This window comes from Hyperoodon ampullatus (assembly GCF_949752795.1).
Source record: "Hyperoodon ampullatus genome assembly, chromosome: 4".
NCBI classification, from domain to species: domain Eukaryota; kingdom Metazoa; phylum Chordata; class Mammalia; order Artiodactyla; family Ziphiidae; genus Hyperoodon; species Hyperoodon ampullatus.
Genome location: NC_136917.1, coordinates 135,515,260 through 135,535,298, shown reverse-complemented (window position 1 = coordinate 135,535,298; position 20,039 = coordinate 135,515,260). Strand labels below are relative to the sequence as shown.

Genomic DNA, 20,039 nt, shown 5'->3' with positions numbered 1-20,039 from the left:
CTGCGCCCGGCAGGAAAAGCCCCCAGGGCCGAGGTTCCCACCCCCGCCACTTCCTGGATCCCTGGGCTGGGAGGGTGTGCGGGGGTGGAGGTGAGGTCTGCGGGGGTGTGGAGGAGCCCAGGTGCAGCTCGCCTGGCGGCGGGGCGGGGCTGGGGCGGGGCCGGGGCAGGTCGGGTGTTTGCTGAGGCGAAGGGGCGGGCCTTGGCGCCCCGGGAGCTGCCCGGCAACTTTTCCCGGCTCACACCCGGGCGCGGGAGAGAAGACCTCGGGACGGCTCCTGGGGAGTTTCCGGGTCCTAGGGTCCCCGTGCAAACCCAGAGCAGCTCCAGTGCCCGGGGCGGCGGGCTCAGGATGCGGCCAGGACGGACAGGCGGCACACTGCTGCGGCTGGTGTTAGTGCTCAATCAAGGTAAGCGACGGGTTTGCTCCGCATGAGTTGCAGGAGGAACTTGCGTGGGTCCCGGGGGCAAAAGCGAGGAGTTCTGCGCCAGCGAGGCACAGGTGACGCGCGTCTCTGCTCTGATTCCACGTGGACCCAGGCGCCTAGCCATCCCAGCAGGATGGAGAGAGACTCCCCATTCCCGCTCTCCCTCGCCTGGTGTCCCCATAAGGCCCGGCTCACCCTGTCTGTAAAGCACCCTTCAAAGCTCGATACGCGCTTCGCTCTTAGGCACACACGCACGCGCACACATGCATGGGGGAGTAAAGATTAGTGGAGCGCCTGGAGATCCAGAATCCTGCTGCCGGGTTCAGACAGGTGCCCCGCCAGACCCGGACCCGGAGGTTCTGTGCGTCCCAGGAATCCGGTCCTGGAAGACAGCCTGCCCCTTAGGGCGATGCCTGGTGGCTTTGCAGGAGCCTGGGAGCCCAATAAGCTTATTTTTCAACCCCAGGGTGTGAATAATGTCCCTATTTCTTCAGGACGCAGCACTGATGTTTCTTCCCTTAGGGGACGTAGGAAAACCAAGCGCCTCTTCAATACTTGGCAGAGGGGAATTCTTCACGCCCTCCTGCCTTCTTCTTACTGTTGTAACGTCGTCTGTTCGACGGATGTAAACTTAGGTCAGGAAAAGTTCTTTTCCGTTTTCTGGATCGTAGGCGCCGCAACGAGAGATTTACCCGCAGCTGCAGCTCCAACGGCAGGGGGTTGAGAGCCGGGCCCACCCGTCGCCTGACTCCTTTTGCACTAAGTGGGGAAATGAGGCTGGGGGTACCCAGCTGCGGCGCAACCACGGTCCATCAAGAGTACTTTGCCCAGGGGACTTACCTGGCGGTCCAGTGGAGGGAGCGCGGGTTCGATCCCTAGTCGAGGAGCTAAGATCCCACGTGCCGCCAGGTGTGGCCAAAAAAAAAAAAAAGGCTACTTTCTCCAGACCATTATCCAGAGCCTCGTGTGTGCTTACTTCAAGAACTTTAGTTTACTTTTGGGGTTAGGTGGGGTGGGGGGAGTCGCATTTGTATATCATAGTTTGAATAGCTATCAAAGCAAAACAAACAAAAAAGTGGTCTCTGATTTTCAAGTGTTTTTACAAAGAGGAGAAATCTTTCTTAAACTGCCCTCCTTTGAGGCATTTAACCAGGATGCAGAAGACCCTGTAGCATTTTCTCCAGGTTAGAGAAAGAGAAATAACACGACCCCAGCGGAGAATAGGCATCGTTAGTTTTCCTTTCTAACCCTGGGTCTGGTGCTTCACAGATATTCTCTCCTGGGACCCCAAGAGTGTTTTGAGGGGCCATCAACCCTAACTTAGGGGTTTCAGAGAAAGTTGGATTCACCTTGAGAATCAGCTCCTGGACACCACCACCTTCCCAAGAGCTAATGGACATTTCAATGCAAGCCTTTCATCTCTCTTTAATTACCCATTATTAACAGAAGCTATGGAAATATAACATCATTTTCTTATCTTTGAAGTGTTGAGGCTTGTTCTTTAAACAGCAGTGAGAAATACTTCAGAGGAATGTAGTGCCGCAAGGCATGAAGTCAGGTACAGAGACTTTACCTGGAGTTGGTTAACATGCAACTCGCTGCAAGCCAGCAGAGGTGATTTAAAATGACATCTGTCCAAATAGTTTGTATATTTCCTCCTTCCTCCTGCTCCAGGTATTTACATACTCAAGGAACAGGTTTTCTCTTAATTCGGGGTAATCAGAATAAAACTTTGTTATTTGTTATCTGAACCCAAGTTCCCAGGGAAACAGCATCATTTTTTGATACCATGAATATCCAAGATTAAAATGAATAATTGAAAGTTCTAGGTTTGTGACAGCTGCAGTTTCTTATGGCATGACCCTATCTGTATAAAATTTTGAGTACTCATCATTACTATACAGACACACATGTAGTTGCTTATAAGTTATATCCATGTATATTTGTGTAATATAAATACCAAAAATTAAAATGTAAAAGACACATATGTGTATACGTTTATACATCTAGCACACACCAACCACTGTAGAAACTTAAAACCATCATATCTCACTTTAACACGTAGATTCAAATTCGCTTTCTATAAACATTCTCACAGGTATTTAAGAAAAAGCAGTGCTCATAGTTTGGTTTCATATTTATCACTTTTCATTGATCATTCCTTGGTTTAAGTTCTTGCAATCATTGAAATGGTACCCGGCAGGTTGAGGATGGAAAAGAAAGACCATAAGAGGCCTGGATAATCCATAAACTAAGTAATAGGTCCATAGGGAAAAGGGAAATGTGATTTTAAAATGCACGACATCACTTACACTGTCTAGTGTGTTGCTTGGCTAAGGATAATCCTTCCCTAGCCTCATCTCTTGCTATCTCTGGTACCCTGCCCGAATCACCTCCTATTTTCAGGTCCCTAATTTCCCCTCAGGCGGTAAATATTCTAATTTCCCTCTTAGTAAGCAAGTCCTCCTTTAGTATGTAATTTGGCAGCTCTTTCCCCCTGAAGCACCCTCCACCCCTGGCTTCTGTTCTCCCTGTTTGTCTCCTATTTTCCTGGCTGTTCTTTCTTAGTCTCCTTCCCAGGCTCAGCTGTTTGGCCCAGTCCTTGGTGTTTGCAGACTTCTAAACTCTTCATTTTACCAGTTCCCTCTGGGCCTGCTCCCCGCTCAAGTCAGCATCTCCAGCCAGACTCCTCTCCTGAGTTCCAGATCAGTGTTTCCATCTGTTAGCGAATATCTCCACCTAGATGCCCTATATGCACGTCCAACTCCACATGTCCCCAACTGAAGTAGATATCTGTCCTCTGAAATTTTTTCCTGCATTGTCTATTATTGTTTAAAGGCAGCATTATCCTGCAAACATGGAAATTTTCTCTTCAGGGATCTCTTCTCTTGTCTGCAACCTCACAAACTGTCTCTAAGTTCTGTCTGCTCTCCCCCACTCATGTACCTTCTGCTGCTGCCCAGTTCAGGCCCTCGCTTTTTTGTGTCTGGACTCCCACTGTCTTTAAGCTGGTTCTCCTGTGTTTGTCTCTTATCCCTCCAGTCCATTCTCTGCTTTGTCACCAATGTTATCTTTCTAAACACTTATCTGTATCCAATCACCCCTTTGCCTCAAACGTTTGGTGGCTTCGCATCTCACATAGCTCACAGTCCAAATTTTGTGGCACGTCAGAAAAAGTCCTTCGCCATCTGGCCACAGACTGCCTGTTCAGCTTCTCTACCACACTCCCCCGTGCACACTTACACACAAGCACACACACTGCACATAGGCACACTCACAATACACACACCCCAGAGCCATGTACATGCACCTATACACACCCTTCTGTGTTCTGACTGCACCTGAACATCCCATATTTGGTGTTAGCATATTTTCCAGACTATTTTCTTGGCCTTCACTGCCTTGATGCTTTTTCCCTTTTTTTTTCTCATCCGTTTGCAACTCACCGTTGTCCTATGCTAAAAGAGACAACCCCAAGTAAAATTATAAAGTAGGGAAGCTTTTATAACAAAAAGGGAAGTTTGAAGTAATCTCTCATTTCTGGGACCCACCCTCAACGACCTCTCTCATCTCAGCCTCAGCCCCTCAACCACCTTAGACCACCAGCTGATACGGTAACTCTCCTCCCCCATGGCTCTTCAGCTACACTGGCCCAACCTCGACTAAGCTTTGCTTTCCTACATACTGGTTCACAAGCCACTGTTTTGATTCACATTCATAGATTGGGGCTCTGGATTCAGTATTTAAAAACAATTACTCATACGTTTCTGATGTGCAGCCAGGTTTGGAAGTAATCACTTAAATATTAGCACTGTACCTTCTCTTACCTAACAAATTAAAATGCCAGAATTGTCTGTACCACCTTGTTTTGTGATGACCACCAAGTCAGGTGTATTTCACCACCAAGAGTCAGAGAATGCGTCAGTTCAAGTGAATTCCTTCTAAAGTATGTGATGACTGCTCCTTTCTTAGTGTGCTGAAAGCCATGGGTGTATAAAAAGGGAAAAGCCTGTTAATGCAAAGAGATGAGCTGCTAATGGTGGAATTTTAGACATTCAGCAAAATAAAGGCCATTCAGTCTGTGTGTTGAAAATAAAGAGTTTCGGGAAGAATAGGAAAGATATTTGGGACCGAAAGTGTCATCTTGACATCATGTAAATGTTACCACTAAAGTCACTATCAGCCCTGCTTAACTTGGGACATTACAGAAAGATCGAGCACAGTATAAGGGAAAGAACTATGGAAAGCTGTTACTCCAATCAACAAGTCAAAGATGTGGAGGGTATGTGTATGCATGTGTGCTTTTGTATCTTACGGTAACTGATGATTTACCTGGAGGAACACACAGAATAATGACTCTTAAAGAGAAGAATCTTGATACCACAAGTCCCGAGACAATAATAGGTCCTCTGTGTGAAAGTGACCCCTATGATTCTCCCTTCTGATGATACATAGGTGCTTTGTTGCTCTGGATGCAGTGAATTCCATAAAACTAGTTTTTGATCATATCTTTATGCAGCACTTGCTTTATGTAAGGCAACGTGCTGGATCCAGTGTAGAACCACTGGAAACTTGAAATGTGGTCCAGAGAGGTTGCAGTCCATTTGGAAACAAGTCTGCACATGAGGGAAAGACATTGTCTCAGTTCCTGGGGGCTGCCTAACCAATTTCATACCCTACCATCCTCCTTTCTGACAGAAGCCCAAGTACTGGGGTAACCCCTCCTCTGTCCTCTGCACAGCTAGGAGATCCAGGGAATGTTGAAAGGTAATTGGACTGAGCTAGTGCTGGTGGTCCCAGATCTCTCGCCAGTGTCTGATTTAGACGTGGACATATAATTGAGTTTTGACCAATGAGATATGGAGTGAGATCCGCTCAGGGACTCTGGGGAAAGAATTTTTCATTCCTAAGGGAGATGCTAGTTAATAAACATACTGTCAGGTCTAGATGTAAATCTTGGAACAGCTGTAGCCATCTTGCAACCATGATGTAAGGACTAGCTTGGAGATAAAGCCAGTACACTGGCCTAGTGGAAAGAGAGGAAGAAGAGGGTCCTTGATATTGTCTTTTATTGATAGTTACTGAAATTTCGAGCCATCATACATCTTGGTGTCTTAAAAAATTTCCGTGTAATTTAAAACTTGTTATGTTGTTCTTGTTATGTTGCTGTGTTGACTATGCCTATAACATAAAGATGTAAGTTTCTATAACATAATAGGTGTCATATGGTCTCATGCAGTTAATTGCTGAATGAATGATACAGAACTAGATGTTGAGTTCAGAGGATGGGGAAATATCACTGTGACACGTTTAAGTATCAGGCCTCTAGAGAGGCTGTCCTGGGGGCAGGAAATAATTGTTACCATTCAGATCTACTGTGAAAGGCCTTAGAGATCCAAGTTCAGTTCTTTGTAAATGACTGTAAGTGGTAATACAGTAATGTAATCACTAATAGGCCCCAAGTCTCCTAGTTCCTGGGGCCAGATGTTTTAGATACTTAAATAGGAAAGGAGAAGGCGCTATGCCCGGAACACATTACTCAAGGTATTCACAGAAAGTGAGAGCTGGGAGGTGGGTGGGTGCCCAACCGTGAAAGGCCTTGTAAACCCTGGAAAGGAGCGTGGAGTTTATCTGGAGGACAGCGGGAAGGCTCTGAAGGTTGTTAAGGCACAGTGACACGCTCCGGTTGGCCCCTCGACAGATCACTCTGGCAGCAGGGGGGATGGTGGAGTGAATGGAAGCCAGACTGAAGGCACCAAGACCACTTAGGAAAGAACTGGGTCTAGGTTTGGTGTTAGAGATGGCGGTGGTTCAGCTATACTCCAGTATAAAATAAAATTAAAAAAAAAAAAAAAAGATGGCAGTGGTAAAAACCCAGATAGTGGCAGTAGGGAAAGATAGCTGAGGACAGATGTGAAAGGTATTAAGGAGGAATGGACAGCATTTGGTGATTGATTTACGAGACCTGGGTTTCTGATGTAAACAACTTGGGGGGTGCCAGTCACCAAGACAGGAGCGCCGAAGGACAGCAAGGCTAGAGGAAAAAGAGAGCAGTTCAGGGGCTTCCCTGGTGGCGCAGTGGTTGAGAGTCCGCCTGCCGATGCAGGGGGCACGGGTTCGTTCCCCGGTTCGGGAAGATCCCACATGCCGCGGAGCGGCTGGGCCCGTGAGCCATGGCCGCTGAGCCTGCGCGTCCGGAGCCTGTGCTCCGCAACGGGAGAGGCCACAACAGTGGGAGGCCCGCGTACCGCAAAAAAAAAAAAAAAAAAAAAAAGGAAGAAAAAGAAAAAGAGAGCAGTTCAGCTTGACAGGTTGAGTTTGAGACATCCATGTGGATACGTGTAGTTACTAGATGGTTATGTGTAGCGGTGTCAGGAACAGGAGTGAGAGCAACATGGGGATAGAGATTTAGGAGTCGTCGGCATCTGGAGAGGGATTGAAGACATGATGTTGATGAGTCAGACGAAGAGAGAGGATGACTTTGGCTGCAACCTGAGGAGCTACCTTAGAAGGTCGGGTGAGGAAGCGGAGATGCCAAGGGAGAGAGAAGACGCAGCTGGATGAGGAGAAAGAGGACAGCACAGACTGGGGCACCGCGGAAGTGTTTCGAGAAGGAAGAGTCGGTCCACAGGATCAAAGTCCTCACAGAAGTCAGGCAGGTCTGACCTCCTGGGTGAGGGCAGTCATTGCTGAGGGGAAAAAACAGAACCAGAGTGGAGCCAGCTGAGGGGTCAATGGAAGGTGTGGGATGGGGACAGTGCCAGGAACTTTGGCAGGAAGGCAGGAGCTAGAGGGATGAGGTGGGAGGGGCTGCTTAAAAACAAACAAACAAGCAAACATTGGAGAAACTTGCATAAACATTATCATTGTGTTGTTTTTTTTTTACTTCTGTCACGGTACTGCACGGTACACTTGTAAGTTTTGAAATTTACATTGAGGCATCCGTATGTGGCAGGAGTCCGTGACACGAGAGAAGCAAAGAGGAGAAAAGGGGCACGCGTGTCCGTGGAAAGGATGCTGTCAGGGAGAAAGAAGTGGGAGGGGGAAACTGGATGACCCACAAGAGCAGCAGCTCCGAAAATATTAGAAACCACACATGATCACGTGAAGGAAGTCGAAGCAGGTTCTGGGCTATGAAGTGGAGAGGATATTAATTGATGAGAGAAAGGGGAAACTGACCAAGGCACACAGAGAGAAAACTCAAAACAATCTTTTCAGAAATCATAGTCCCATATAGCACAGAGAATTAGTGTTGTCTTTGAAAGGTTCTGGTCATAAAATATTAAAGCCTTTTATTCTGCATAACAGTGGGTTTTTTTCAAGGCGTTTTAAACATTTCTATTTAATATAAATTAGAAAAGAAATGAATGTCTACTCTTAATTTTTTTAAGGTTATAATTAGTTCAAGGTACTATTCAAGTGTTTTATCCAGTCTATGCCTGCTGATTCTTGTCACGTAAATTACATTTACTAACCAGTATAAACTCGAACTGCATATTTTTGTAATGTTTTCAGGTCCATTGAATATTGGGACTGTTCATAATTTTCAAATATATTTTTCCTCCTTGGAGAGAATTGTCTGTTCTGTTGACCAAACAGTTCATAGAAACTGGGCAACTTTGTCAATGAAGATTCCTGCATTATTATTCCATGTTCTGAAAGGGTAACTGCAATTCTTCCTTTTATTAGTTTAAAGGGACTAGAGCAGTTTTTACTGCAGAAACCGTACATAACTCCTGATCATTGAAAGGCTTTCTGTATAAAAATGAGGCTAATGTTTAAATGAGCAAAGGGGAAAAAAAAGAGTGATGGACACTGTATTGTCAGTGTAAGAGATTATTTCATTGTGTTCTGAAGAGCGTGTACAAAGCTATTGTGCCCCTGCATGCCTTGAACGTTGGCAGTTGTCATTCTCCTGATTCATTCGAAGGTGGCCTTTGTTTGTCTTTGTGTAGGCCTGATCTCATTTCCATGGATACCATGTAGAAATGCAGACCGAATGCAAGCTGGCTCTTGGCCAGTTCAGTAAGATAACTCTATTCCAAATTGTTTACCAGTTTTCTTCAGGTCCTTTAACCAAATAGCTTCTTGGACACTTGTTAGAATATGGACAATGAACCTTCTGAGTTGTATAACCTTTTGGTAACCATATTCTGAATACTAGTGCATAAAATATATATTTCAGAGAAATTGACTTAGTTTTCTGTGTACTTATTGTTTGGGGGGGTGGGGTGGGAGGACACAGCCTTGGTAATTGGGATACTTTTATGTGATCTTTATTTTCCTTTCAGTATAAAAACGTAATAGCCCATATAAAAAAGTCTTAATGCAAAGTGGAAAGATGGTTAAATAATTTATGTAAATGTCATAGTGTCGTAGTTCTTTCAGACTGCTATAACAAAATACCACAGACTGGATGGCTTATAAACAGCAGAAGTGTATTTCTCACAGTTCTGGAGGCTGGGGAGTCTAAGATCAAGGCGCCAGCGTGGTCGCATTGTGGTGAGAGCCCTCTTCCTGGTTCATAGCTGGTGGCTTTTTGCTATGTCCTCATACGGTGGAAGGGGCTAGGGGTCTCTCTGGAGCCTGTTTTATGAGGCACTAATACAGTTCATGGGGGCACAGCCTAAGCACCTCCCAAAGGCTCCCACCTCCTAATACCATCATCTTTTGGGGTTAGAATTTCAACATATGAACACAAACATTCAGACCATGGTATGTAGTAATTAAGAAGTCCCTTTTATTATTATAGTATTTAATTTTTGCCCCCAAGGAATCAGACTTTAACATATTAGTATCATTTTGGGGCGGGGGGCTATGGTTCCAGTGAAATATGACCTTAACCCTTTTTAACAGTATAGTCCCTTAGTCTCTTACCTTAATCTCTGTTCTCTCTTTTTAAAATACAATTTAGCCCCCAACCCGTATTCTATACATCCTTTAAGTAAGTCTCAATTTCACTGAGGCTTATGCACCCCAGGAAGCCTTCCCAACCACTAATCCAATTTAGTTGTCTTCCTCACGTGGACCCTTTCATAGCAGTTGTCACATTCTACCTCAATGATATGTTTACTTGGCTCTAAATCCTATAGATCGCAAACTCTGAGAAGACGGGGGTCATGTCTTCTTCACTTGTGCCAAGTTGAGTTTTGTTGAATGAATGAAACACGTATGACAGTTATTGTAACACGGGTTAAAGGCACACTTTCCGAATGAATGCCAAGCCGAAAACCTCCTAGTTCTTTCCAACTCGTATATGCCAAAACGCTTCTATTTGCAGGTTTATCCAAATTTGCTAAAATATTCCTTTAGTTGATCAAATTTTTTTTTTTTTTTACTTCCTTGAGAGAGTTTGTTTGCTTTTGGAATATTTTTCCTTTGTCTTGAAATGTCTAGCTAGGATAGCACTACTGACAAGTAACAAGATGAATAAAAGTATTAGGACAGTGCAGACATCTTTTTATCCCTAAAAAACCCTTTCTTGTTCCCCTCTTCTGTCCTCATAAAGCAGTACCATAATTTATCTTCAGCTTGACTCTCTCTCCCACTGAATACATTTTTAAGATCACCTTTCATCCTATTTATCATTGTATTCTCAGGACCTAGCATATAGTAAGCACCCAGAAAATGGTTGGTAAAAAAATTTTAAAATAAAAATAGAATTTTGATAATATGAGGTAAGTATGTCCATCAAAGTACTAAACTTGGTTAATACTTTCAGTTTATAGCTTTTCTTTATAAAGCAGAATATTTCAGTATCCTTATAGAAAATGACATATACTAACATTCTCATTAACAGAAAAAATATTTATATTTCTTCCTTTTGATGTTCATAAGTGTGAATGTAAATTATCATAGATATACTTGCCATTTATATGAAAATGACTCATTTACTTTTTTCACTTGGTATCTTTTGTATATACTTTTCCCTGTGACCCTCATATTTATAACTTTACATTAATACATCCTGCCATGTCATGGTTAACTATTGTCCCATTGTTGTATATTTAGGCTGTTTCCTGTGGGGTTTTTTTTTCCCCCTACTGCAAGTAATGTGGCTATAAATATCATTGTACAAGAAGCTTTTTCTTTTCTTTTTTCCTTTTGGACAATTTCCAAAAGCAACATTACTGGATCAAAGATGATCCGTATTTTTTAGCTCCTGTTGCATACTGAACACTGTGGTCATCACTAATGTGTGATTTTTACCAATTTTACCAACATTAGATTTTAATTTACTTTTTGTACTTTTTTTTTTAACTTCTTATAGGTTGATGAGTGTAACCTGGTGCTTCATATTTATTTTAATTCTCATGCTTTAATCAGAGTGCATTTCTAAGTTACTATTTTAAAATGCCTATCTTTTGAAAAATATATGTAGAGTAGGATATTCTAGAATTTAGGCCTAGAAGAAACCTCAAGAGATCATCTAGTAAATGCCTCATTTTTACACTAACCAGCTTTTGAAATGACTAAAGCCCAGGACTCTAACCTGCAGTCTATCATTTCAAGATAGCCTTCAGAATTTCCTCTGAAAATCTCTTTGACAAACTTCTCCTTGTCAGCTATTTCCCACAGATTGATTGCAATCCATTTTCATTTAAGGAGTGGCAGTCCTCTGGTTAAGATTTCCCTACTTCTGTGGGTCAGAACCTTTTATGGGGAAAGAGAAGACATTCTGTTTGCCAGAGCACTTGACCTTGAGTCTCCAAATCTGGAGATTGTTCTGGTTAACTATTGCCATGTAACCAATCACCCTAAAACTTAGTGGCTTAAAATGATGACCATCATTTGTTATCTCTCATGGTTTCTTGCATAGGACTTTGAGAAGAGCTTGGCTGGGCAGTTCTGGCTTGAGATCTCTCATGTAGTTACCTTCAGAGGGTAGGCAGCTCTCTCTCTTCACGTGGTCCCATCAAGGGGTTTCTTCAGCATGGCACCCTCTGGGTGGCCTGATTTCTTGCAAGGCGACTCAGGGACTTAAAGGCAAGTGTCCCCCTCAAAACTGGCAGAAACTTGCATGGTCTTTTCTAACCTAGACTCAGAAATCATACAACTACATCTATTCATCAGAGAAAGCCATACCTAGATTCTAGGGGAGGAGACTTACTCAGCGTCTTGATGGGAAGAATGTCAAGTAAGTCCCAGACATGTTTTGAAACTACCACAGTGACTTAGTCAACTTAATGGTGTTTACAAGACTGTTGCTTGTTTATATCATAGTTGTTCAACTTCGACATTGTTGACATTTGGGGACTAGATAATTTTTTGGGGGGATGGGGCAGTGGCAGTGGCAGGAGGGGCTGTCCTTCGCACTTTAGGATGATGAGCGACTTCACGGGCCTCCACCCACTAAATGCCAGTAGACACTCCCCTTCCCCGCAACAGTGTGACAACCAAAAATTTGTCCAGACATTACCAAAAGCCCCCTGAGGGACAAAATTGCTGCCAGTTGAGAAGCACTACATTAAACAAACATGTATTCATGTTCATGGCACCATGAAAGGAACTCTAGCTCTGAAGAGTAAATTTTAATTTTAATGCCATTTTTCTGGCTGACTTTGGATAAGTCACAGGCAAACTCTTCCCTACCTTGCTGGGTCATTGGGAGGATCAAATGGAATTATGAATGGAAAAGTATTTTGTGCACTGTAAAAGCATATATAATGTTACTTTTCAAAATTCATATCCTTGGTATTCATCCATTTTTATCATCATTCATTATGTTAAGGGACCTCAATGGAGTGTCTATGATAGGGTAGTAGAGTGTCAGACACAGGAGGAATTGGAGGATTCAAGGCAGCCCCTCCAGGAGCTCTGCTTTCCATTTCTAATGTTACCTGTGGAGGAGAATCCAGATCCTTACTGAATGTAAAATTTAACAGTCAAAACAAAGACTTTTAAGGAAAAGTTGCATTTTTCTTTCTTAATGAAAGCAGGAGAATGTTACATTGCTATATTCCAAACGCAGTTTTATGCTTTTGGCTTTTGCACTACTTTTATTATTTTTTTTTTAAGCACTATAGCTGTAAGCCAGACACTCTAGAGCTTAAATCTGTATATACAGTGAATGTGTGGTTCTTTTTAAAGGGCCTACAGTTTCTAAGTTTAGTTGCTTTATTTTTTTTTTGAGAGGAGGGGGGATGGGCTTTCTAAATTATTTCTGCAGTATTGTCCTTTCAGCATGAAGACAATGCTATTGAGAATGATTTCCTGTAATTTTGTACAGGTTCAAGGATCTAATGCGACCTATGACCATTTTCTGTTGTACATATTCTAGGTAATGATTAGCTACACTTGAGAGCTTGAAGTCTGTTTTCTTTTTTTTTCCCCAATATACTGTTATTTATTTATTTACTTATTTTTGGCTGCATTGGGTCTTCGTTGCTGTGCACGAGCTTTCTCTAGTTGTAGTGTGCGGGGGCTTCTCATTGCGGTGGCTTCTATTGCGGAGCACGGGCTCCAGGTGCACGGGCTTCAGTAGTTGTGACTTGCGGGCTCTAGAGCGCAGGCTCAGTAGTTGTGGCTCATGGGCTTAGTTGCTCCGTGACATGTGGGATCTTCCCAGACCAGGGATCGAACCCATGTCCCCTGCATTGGCAGGTGGATCCTCAACCACTGTGCCACCAGGGAAGTCCCATGAAGTCTGTTTTCTTAGTTTCAGAGTCAGGGTCTGAGTAACCCCATTTCCTGCGTTTGTGGTTTCCTGGAGGGTCCATGGGCTGATAATGTTTTCTTGGCTCTCATGGTGAGTGTGTCTCAGCAAAATGTAGACACGCTGTCCTCCTATCCATTGCACAGCAGTTCTCAGAGACTTAAATGGAAACTTATTCAGGATATGTATTTTTATGTGAGAGGTGAAAGTAGGATCACAAATTAACATGCCCTTTACAATTTCTCAAAAAGTGTGCTATTATCAGTAATATATAACGATATTAATAGTAAAAAAATAACAAAAACAAGCTGTCTTTACTGAGTGCTCATCATTTGCTGGACACTGGGTTAGAGTTTTATATATACTGTCTGATCACAATAAGGTAGGCTCATAGATTAGGTCTGTTTCACGGGTGAAAAAGCAGTGGCTTATATAGGATGAGGAGCTTGTCCAAGGTCACAGAGCTATTCCAACCTCAGAGGCCAAGCTTTTAGGCTCTACGAGGTACTGTTGGTCTTGCCCTCTATGTGGATTTTTCAGTTAAAAAAAAAAAATCCTTGTACTTCCAGCACTGGCATACTTCTGCCACTACATCACCCCAAAATATAGGGTTCTCCTAAAGCTAGATAAAAAGCAAAGTTAAATGTTCTCTAAAATTCTAAATAGAAAATAAAATGTGTGTATATTTGTATATACATATGTATGTACATATTTATTAATCTTTTAATCTATCTCTATATGTATCTTCTCAGTAACCTGCATTCAAGCATCTTCCTTTGAATCAGTCCAGAACTTATATTTATTGATAAACCTGGTCTTTACTGATCTCCCATTGTATGTATAACTTATTATTATGTGGAAAGGCGAAACAATCAGCAGTCCATCTGTTAATTCAATTGATTATTGATCTACAACCATGTAGATACTCTGAGTATGGGGGAATATAGCAGTAAACAAAACAGACAAACTCCCTACTTTTCGGGACAGGCAGATTTACCATAAAACAAGGGAAGCTTAAGCTTCAGGCACCCTCACTCTGCAGGCCTCTTCCCATGTATTCACATGCCTGATATTTTTATTAAATATGCAAAAGTTCAGATGATTGTCTCTTTTATACCCTAAAATAACATATTTCAACAAAGACATCAACAACAAACTGTTTGATAAATGTCATCAGTTCAAAACGTTTCTGGATTAATCCCTTTAAAAGAAAATTTGAGGTACCTTGAAATATTATAGCTTCTGTATGATACTGGAAAACAGTCCTAAACATTTACATGACATTACAAATAAGGTGTTGTGAACATGAAAGAAACTTTCCTTAACTGTAAATAATAATAATTTTAAACATTCAATTTACCATGCCCAAAAAATTACTCTTTAGAGAGTATGATTTTATAAAGTTATCAAGTAAAGAGGTGATCAAAAGATATAGAGCCCAGGCAAAATGTATTACAGACGTACGTCAGGCAATCAGGAAAAGGTATGTTTTTTTAAAAATATATTATTCAGGTTTTAAAACTATTTGTTTGCTAGGATTACTTTCCTCATTCTAAACAAAAAGTTAATTTTATACCTGAATTTGTTTCACAATTTTATAATTTTTTCCTTAAAGAGACATTCTGTCCCAAATTGGAGACATGTCAATCCCTACAAAACTTAACTCTTCTAATACAGATTCTAATGAGGGTGGAAGACAAATTAAAAAGATAAATACATAACATAAGAGGTAGTAATGCACAGTAAGGGGGACAGAGAATGCTGGGCAGGGAGTGGGAAGCAGGAAGATTTTTTTTTGCTTGGGGTTATATTATATCTATTGTTATATAACAAATTATCACACATGGGGTAACTTAAAATAATATACATTTATTATCTTACAATTTCTGTGGGTCAGGAATTTGGGCATGGCTTCACTGAGGTCCTTTGCTTCAGGATCTCTCATAAGGCTGCAACAAGGTGTTGGCCAGGGCAGGGGTCTCATCTGAATTCTTAACTGAGGAAGGATCCACTTCTGCTCATTTTCATTGTTGGCAGAATTAATTTTCTCCAGGACTAGTAGACTGAGGGCCTCAGTTCCCCACTGGTTCTCAGTGGAAGGCTGCCTTCAGTTCCTTGCCCTGTGGGCCTCTTTGCTTCATCAAAGCCAACAAGAGAAGGCATCTACTAGCAAGATGGAAGTTACAATCTTATGTAATGTAATTACAGAAGTGATACTCTGTGATATTTGATTCTGCATTTTGAATCTTCATTCCTATTGGTTTGAAGTCACAGATCCTGCCCTCAAGGGGAGAGGATCACACAAAGGCATGAATAGCAGGAGAGGGGGATCCCTGGGAGCCCCCTGACCACCACAGGTAGTGAGGAATGGCAGCTCTGATGGGTCGATGTTTGATGTAGAAACAGAACACTGTCTGGGAAGAGTGTTCCATGCAGAAGAAACAAATGCAAAAGGCCTAAGGTCAGAGTGAGTTTAAGGAAGAGCCAGGCGAGTGAACTAAAAAGATAGGATAGGAGGTGAGGTCAGACAGGGTGGGGAGGCAATGAGTATGCAACTATCAAGAGACAAAACATACACAAGAGAACAGTAAGTAACATTTCGAGGTAGTACATCACAATAAGAGATGCAGATGGTGAATTGTAAGATGGGTGTGTACAGGCTAAAATCATAGGGGAAGACCCAAACCAAAAGTTTATAGAGAAGTGGCCTGTGAACAGAGATATAATAGAAGAAATACTACCTCAGTTATGTCTATTGTTTCCATACATGGCCTCGAGATGTGTCAGGCATATCTTGTTAATGAGCAAGCTATTCAACAGGCGCTGACTTGCTAAATGCACAAGAATGCTATTCTGAGAGAGAGAGAGGGAGAGGAAGAGAGAGGAGTTTCTCCTTTCACATAAAAGGAATTTAGGAAGATACTGTTAAAATAGAAAGTGAATTGATGAGCTGGTGTTCCAGTACTTTACCCCATCCTCTTGGCCATTGGGAGCCAGTGAGTCTGCCAGATGGCAGCTCATCCTCCAACATCTTCATGAAAAAAAGAGAATATATTGAGTTGTTAGGAAGCACTGTCATAATAAATGGACTTCAGAAGCAATTGCTATAGACTTTTGAAGATGTTCATTGCCTGCAAGATCAGAAATTGTGAAAGGGCATCAAAATCACCCAACAATGTGCGCAATACCCTAATACTTGATGTAGTTACTTTGTCACAAAATAACGACTTGTATTTTTTTCATACAAAATGTGAACCTTAAATGATATAACTTGAATTAGTATATATCTCTCCTGTATTTATATATGCACATCTGTATATTGACAGGCTTATCTTTGAAACGCAGCATAGTAAATTGAAAATTTCTGATATTATCCAATTTCCCCCATCTTAGTCTGCTGGAGCTGCCGTAACAAGACACTACTGAATGGGTGGCTTTAACAACAGAAATTTATTTTCTCACGGTTCTGGAGATAGTAGTCCAAGATCAGGAGGCCATTAAGGTCGGTTTCTGGTGATGCGCCTCTTCCTGGCTTGTAGACTGCTGCCTTCTGGCTGTGTCTTCATGTGCCCTTTCCTCTGTATGTACATGCAGAGAGAGAGATCTGGTGTCTCTTCCTCTTCTCATATGAACACCAGTCCTAATCAGATTAGGTTCCCACCTTTATGACCTCCTTTAACCTAATTACCTCCTTAAAGGTCCTATCTTCATATATAGTCACATTAGGAATTAGGGGTTCAACATGGGAATTTGGGGAAGATGTAAGTCATCCATAACGCCCCTTTAGGCTTAACTACATAATAATGCATTTATTTCTGCACGGAAGTGATGCACATGTTTCTTTAATATGAGTGCAGAGTAAATGCCAAATAAATGATACATGCACACATCATTTTTTAAAAAGTGGCCATAAATTATGAAGCAGAACAAATTATGAAATTATTACCCAGATATTAGCTATAATCTCTTTGCTTCTTAGAATTGAAATATAATTCTTTTGAATCCCTATTCCACCCTTATAGGAAAATATAGTGCTCTCCCAAGATTTCTCTGAACCCCCAGGAGTTATCCATTTTCATTTTCATTCAGCCCTCAATATCCAGACTGGGGAGTTTTTGTTCTCCACCCTGACAAGTCTGATACTTGATTTTACGCTATGTAAAAACTAATACATTAGCTCGTTACAGTTTCATGGATGCTGACAGCTGACATGAGGTTCCTGAGTCAGAGACCAAGGACTTTATTACTCATAGCATGACAGGTAGCACGAGCATGTTTACATCAGTTTCCCTGTGCTGCCCCACAAAGTATCATGAGGGCAGCGGGAAGGGATCCAAATGGAAGCCTGCACACATTGAGTAGGTTGCATTATGAGAGAGGAAAACTGAATTTGGTGACCTGCTGTTTTACAGCAAGAATTCAGCAAACCCATTCTTTGTCCTGGAGAGTGAGATTACCTTACCCTCAAGGTTTCTTGCTGCAAACACAACCCTGAAAAAATGGCCCAGGTAAACATCGGGCAGGATCTAACTTTACTGGCATACCCATCATATTGAATTGAATGGTGGTCCCCAAAAGATATTTCTATATCTCAGTCCTCAAAATCTGTGAATATTACCTTGTTTAGATAGAGGGGCTGTGAAGATCGCCTTGTGGAAACTGTTGGGAGAAACATGAATGTCGAAGCCCCTTCCAGTGAGGGCTCAGAAGGAAACGAGGAACATGTTGGAAACTGAAGGAATGGTGATCCCTGTTACATAGTGGCGGAAAGTTTGGCCTAACTGTGTCCTACTGTTGTGTGGGAAGCTTTCAAGCAATTAACTTAGGTATTTAGCTGAGGAGATTTCCAAGCAAAATGTTGAGGGTGCAGGCTGCTTTTTTCCTTGCTGAATGTAGTAAAGTGCAAGAGGAAAGAGATAAATTGAGGAAGGAAGCATTAAACAAAATAAGAACAGTACTTAATGATTTGAGAAATTCTTAGTCTATCCAGATTCAAAAAAAAAAAGAGCAAATATTAGGAGAGTCATTGTTAGGAAAGTGTGCTCCGAGGAGAAGGCCAGGGGTGTGGCTGGAAAACGTTTTGCTGAATGGATTAGGCGTGTGATTCCTGGATCCTCTCAACCGTCTCAGCAGAGGCCAGGAAGAGAGAGTTATCCAGGAAAGATCTGTGGAGAGCTCTCTTGTCAAATGGCACAGATCCCCATGACATACACAGGAGACCTACAAGGTTTTTAGGAATGTTGTCTCAGCAGAAATGCTGCTCTTGGACTGAAGGGGACACAGAAGAAGAGGCCAATAGAGCTGTTGCAGGCCCAGAGGACAGAGCCTTGAGCAACAGAGGATTATTTTCAGGCCTGAGAACCTAACGGAATTTGACCTGCTATGTTAAACTTTCTTGGTACCAGCGACTCCTTTATTCCTTCTAATCTCTCCCTTTTCAATGGAAATGTCTCTCACATGCCTGTCACACCATCCTTTTTTAGAAGCAAAGAAATTATTTTCTAGGCCCCAGACCCCCAGATGGGGAGAAATTGGCCCCAAGACAGATCATACCTGGAGTTTCACCCATCCCTGATTTAGACGAGAGTGTTTCTCCTGGACTCTTAAGCACAGTTCTTCTAGGAACCTTTGCTGTCCCCTAAGAGAGTTCCCCCGTGTCTTGGTGATAACTGGACCTTCCTGCTGCCCCTGCCTCTGCCAATACCTCTGCAGCCGCTGAGGACCAGTCCCCACCAGCCATGGGATAGAGATTTGCTCCACATTCTTAAAGCAGTGACACCCTGTGCTTGCACTTTCATAGAGATTCAGACCTTAGAGTTCATGTATATGAGTAAGTTGGATTTTATTTTATTTTTTATTGAGATATAATTGACATAATATTATATTAGCTTCAAGTGTACAACACAATTAACTTTTAGAATTTTTATTGGAGTATATTTGACTTAATATTATGTTAGTTTCTGGTGTACAGCAAAGTGAATCAAATATATATATATATATATATATATATATATATATCTCCATCCTTTTTCAGATTCTTTTCCCATGTAGGTTATTACAGAATACTGAGTAGAGTTCCCTGTGCTAATCAGTGGGTCCTTATTAGTTATCTATTTTATATATAGTAATGTGTATATGTTAATCCCAATCTTCTAATTTATCACTTTCCCCCCACATTTCCCCTTTGGTAACCATATGTTTGATTTTGAGATCTGTGAGTCAGTTTCTGTTTCATAAATAAGTTTATTTGTATCATTTTTTATTAGATTCCACATGTAAGTGATATCATATGATATCTGTCTTTCTGTCTGACATTACTTAGTATGAAAATCTCTAGGTTCATCCATGTTGCTGCAAATGGCATTATTTTGTTCTTTTTTATGGCTGAGTAATATTCCATTCTATATATGTACCACACCTTTTTTATCCATTCCTCTGTTGATGGACATTTAGATTGTTTACATGTCTTTCCTATTGTAAATAGTGCTGCAGGGAACATCGGGGTGCGTGTATCTTTTCAAATTATGATTTTCTCCAGATATATGCCCGGTTGTGGGATTGCTGGATCATATGGTAGTTTTATATTTAGTTTTGTTTTTGTTTTTGTTTTTTTATGCCTGCGTTGGGTCTTTGTTGCTATGTGCGGGCTTTCTCTAGTTGCTGCAAGGGGGGGCTACTCTTTGTTGCAGTGCGCGGGCTACTCATTGCGGTGGCTTCTCTCGCTGTGGAGCACGAGCTCTAGGCACACGGGCTTCAGTAGTTGTGGCACACAGGCTCAGTAGTTGTGGCTTGCGGGCTCTAGAGCACAGGCTCAGTAGTTGTAGCACACGGGCTTAGTTGCTCCATGGCATGTGGGATCTTCCCGGACCAGGGCTTGATCCCATGTCCCCTACATTGGCAGGCAGATTCTTAACCACTGTGCCACCAGGGAAGCCCTATATTTAGTTTTTTAAGGAA

The 20,039-nt window shown here is 42.1% G+C and overlaps 1 protein-coding gene across 1 annotated transcript in view; it reads left to right on the top strand.

Moving 5' to 3' along the window:
- Positions 1-351: 351 nt before the first annotated feature.
- ITGA2 (integrin subunit alpha 2) overlaps positions 352-20,039 on the top strand; it is a gene marked incomplete at both ends in the record, with an annotated part of 107,929 nt that continues 88,241 nt past the window's right edge. Inside the window, one exon of the mRNA XM_079702707.1 lies at positions 352-409. Coding sequence (XP_079558833.1) covers positions 352-409 — 58 coding nt within the window. The remainder of the gene's footprint in view (positions 410-20,039) is intronic.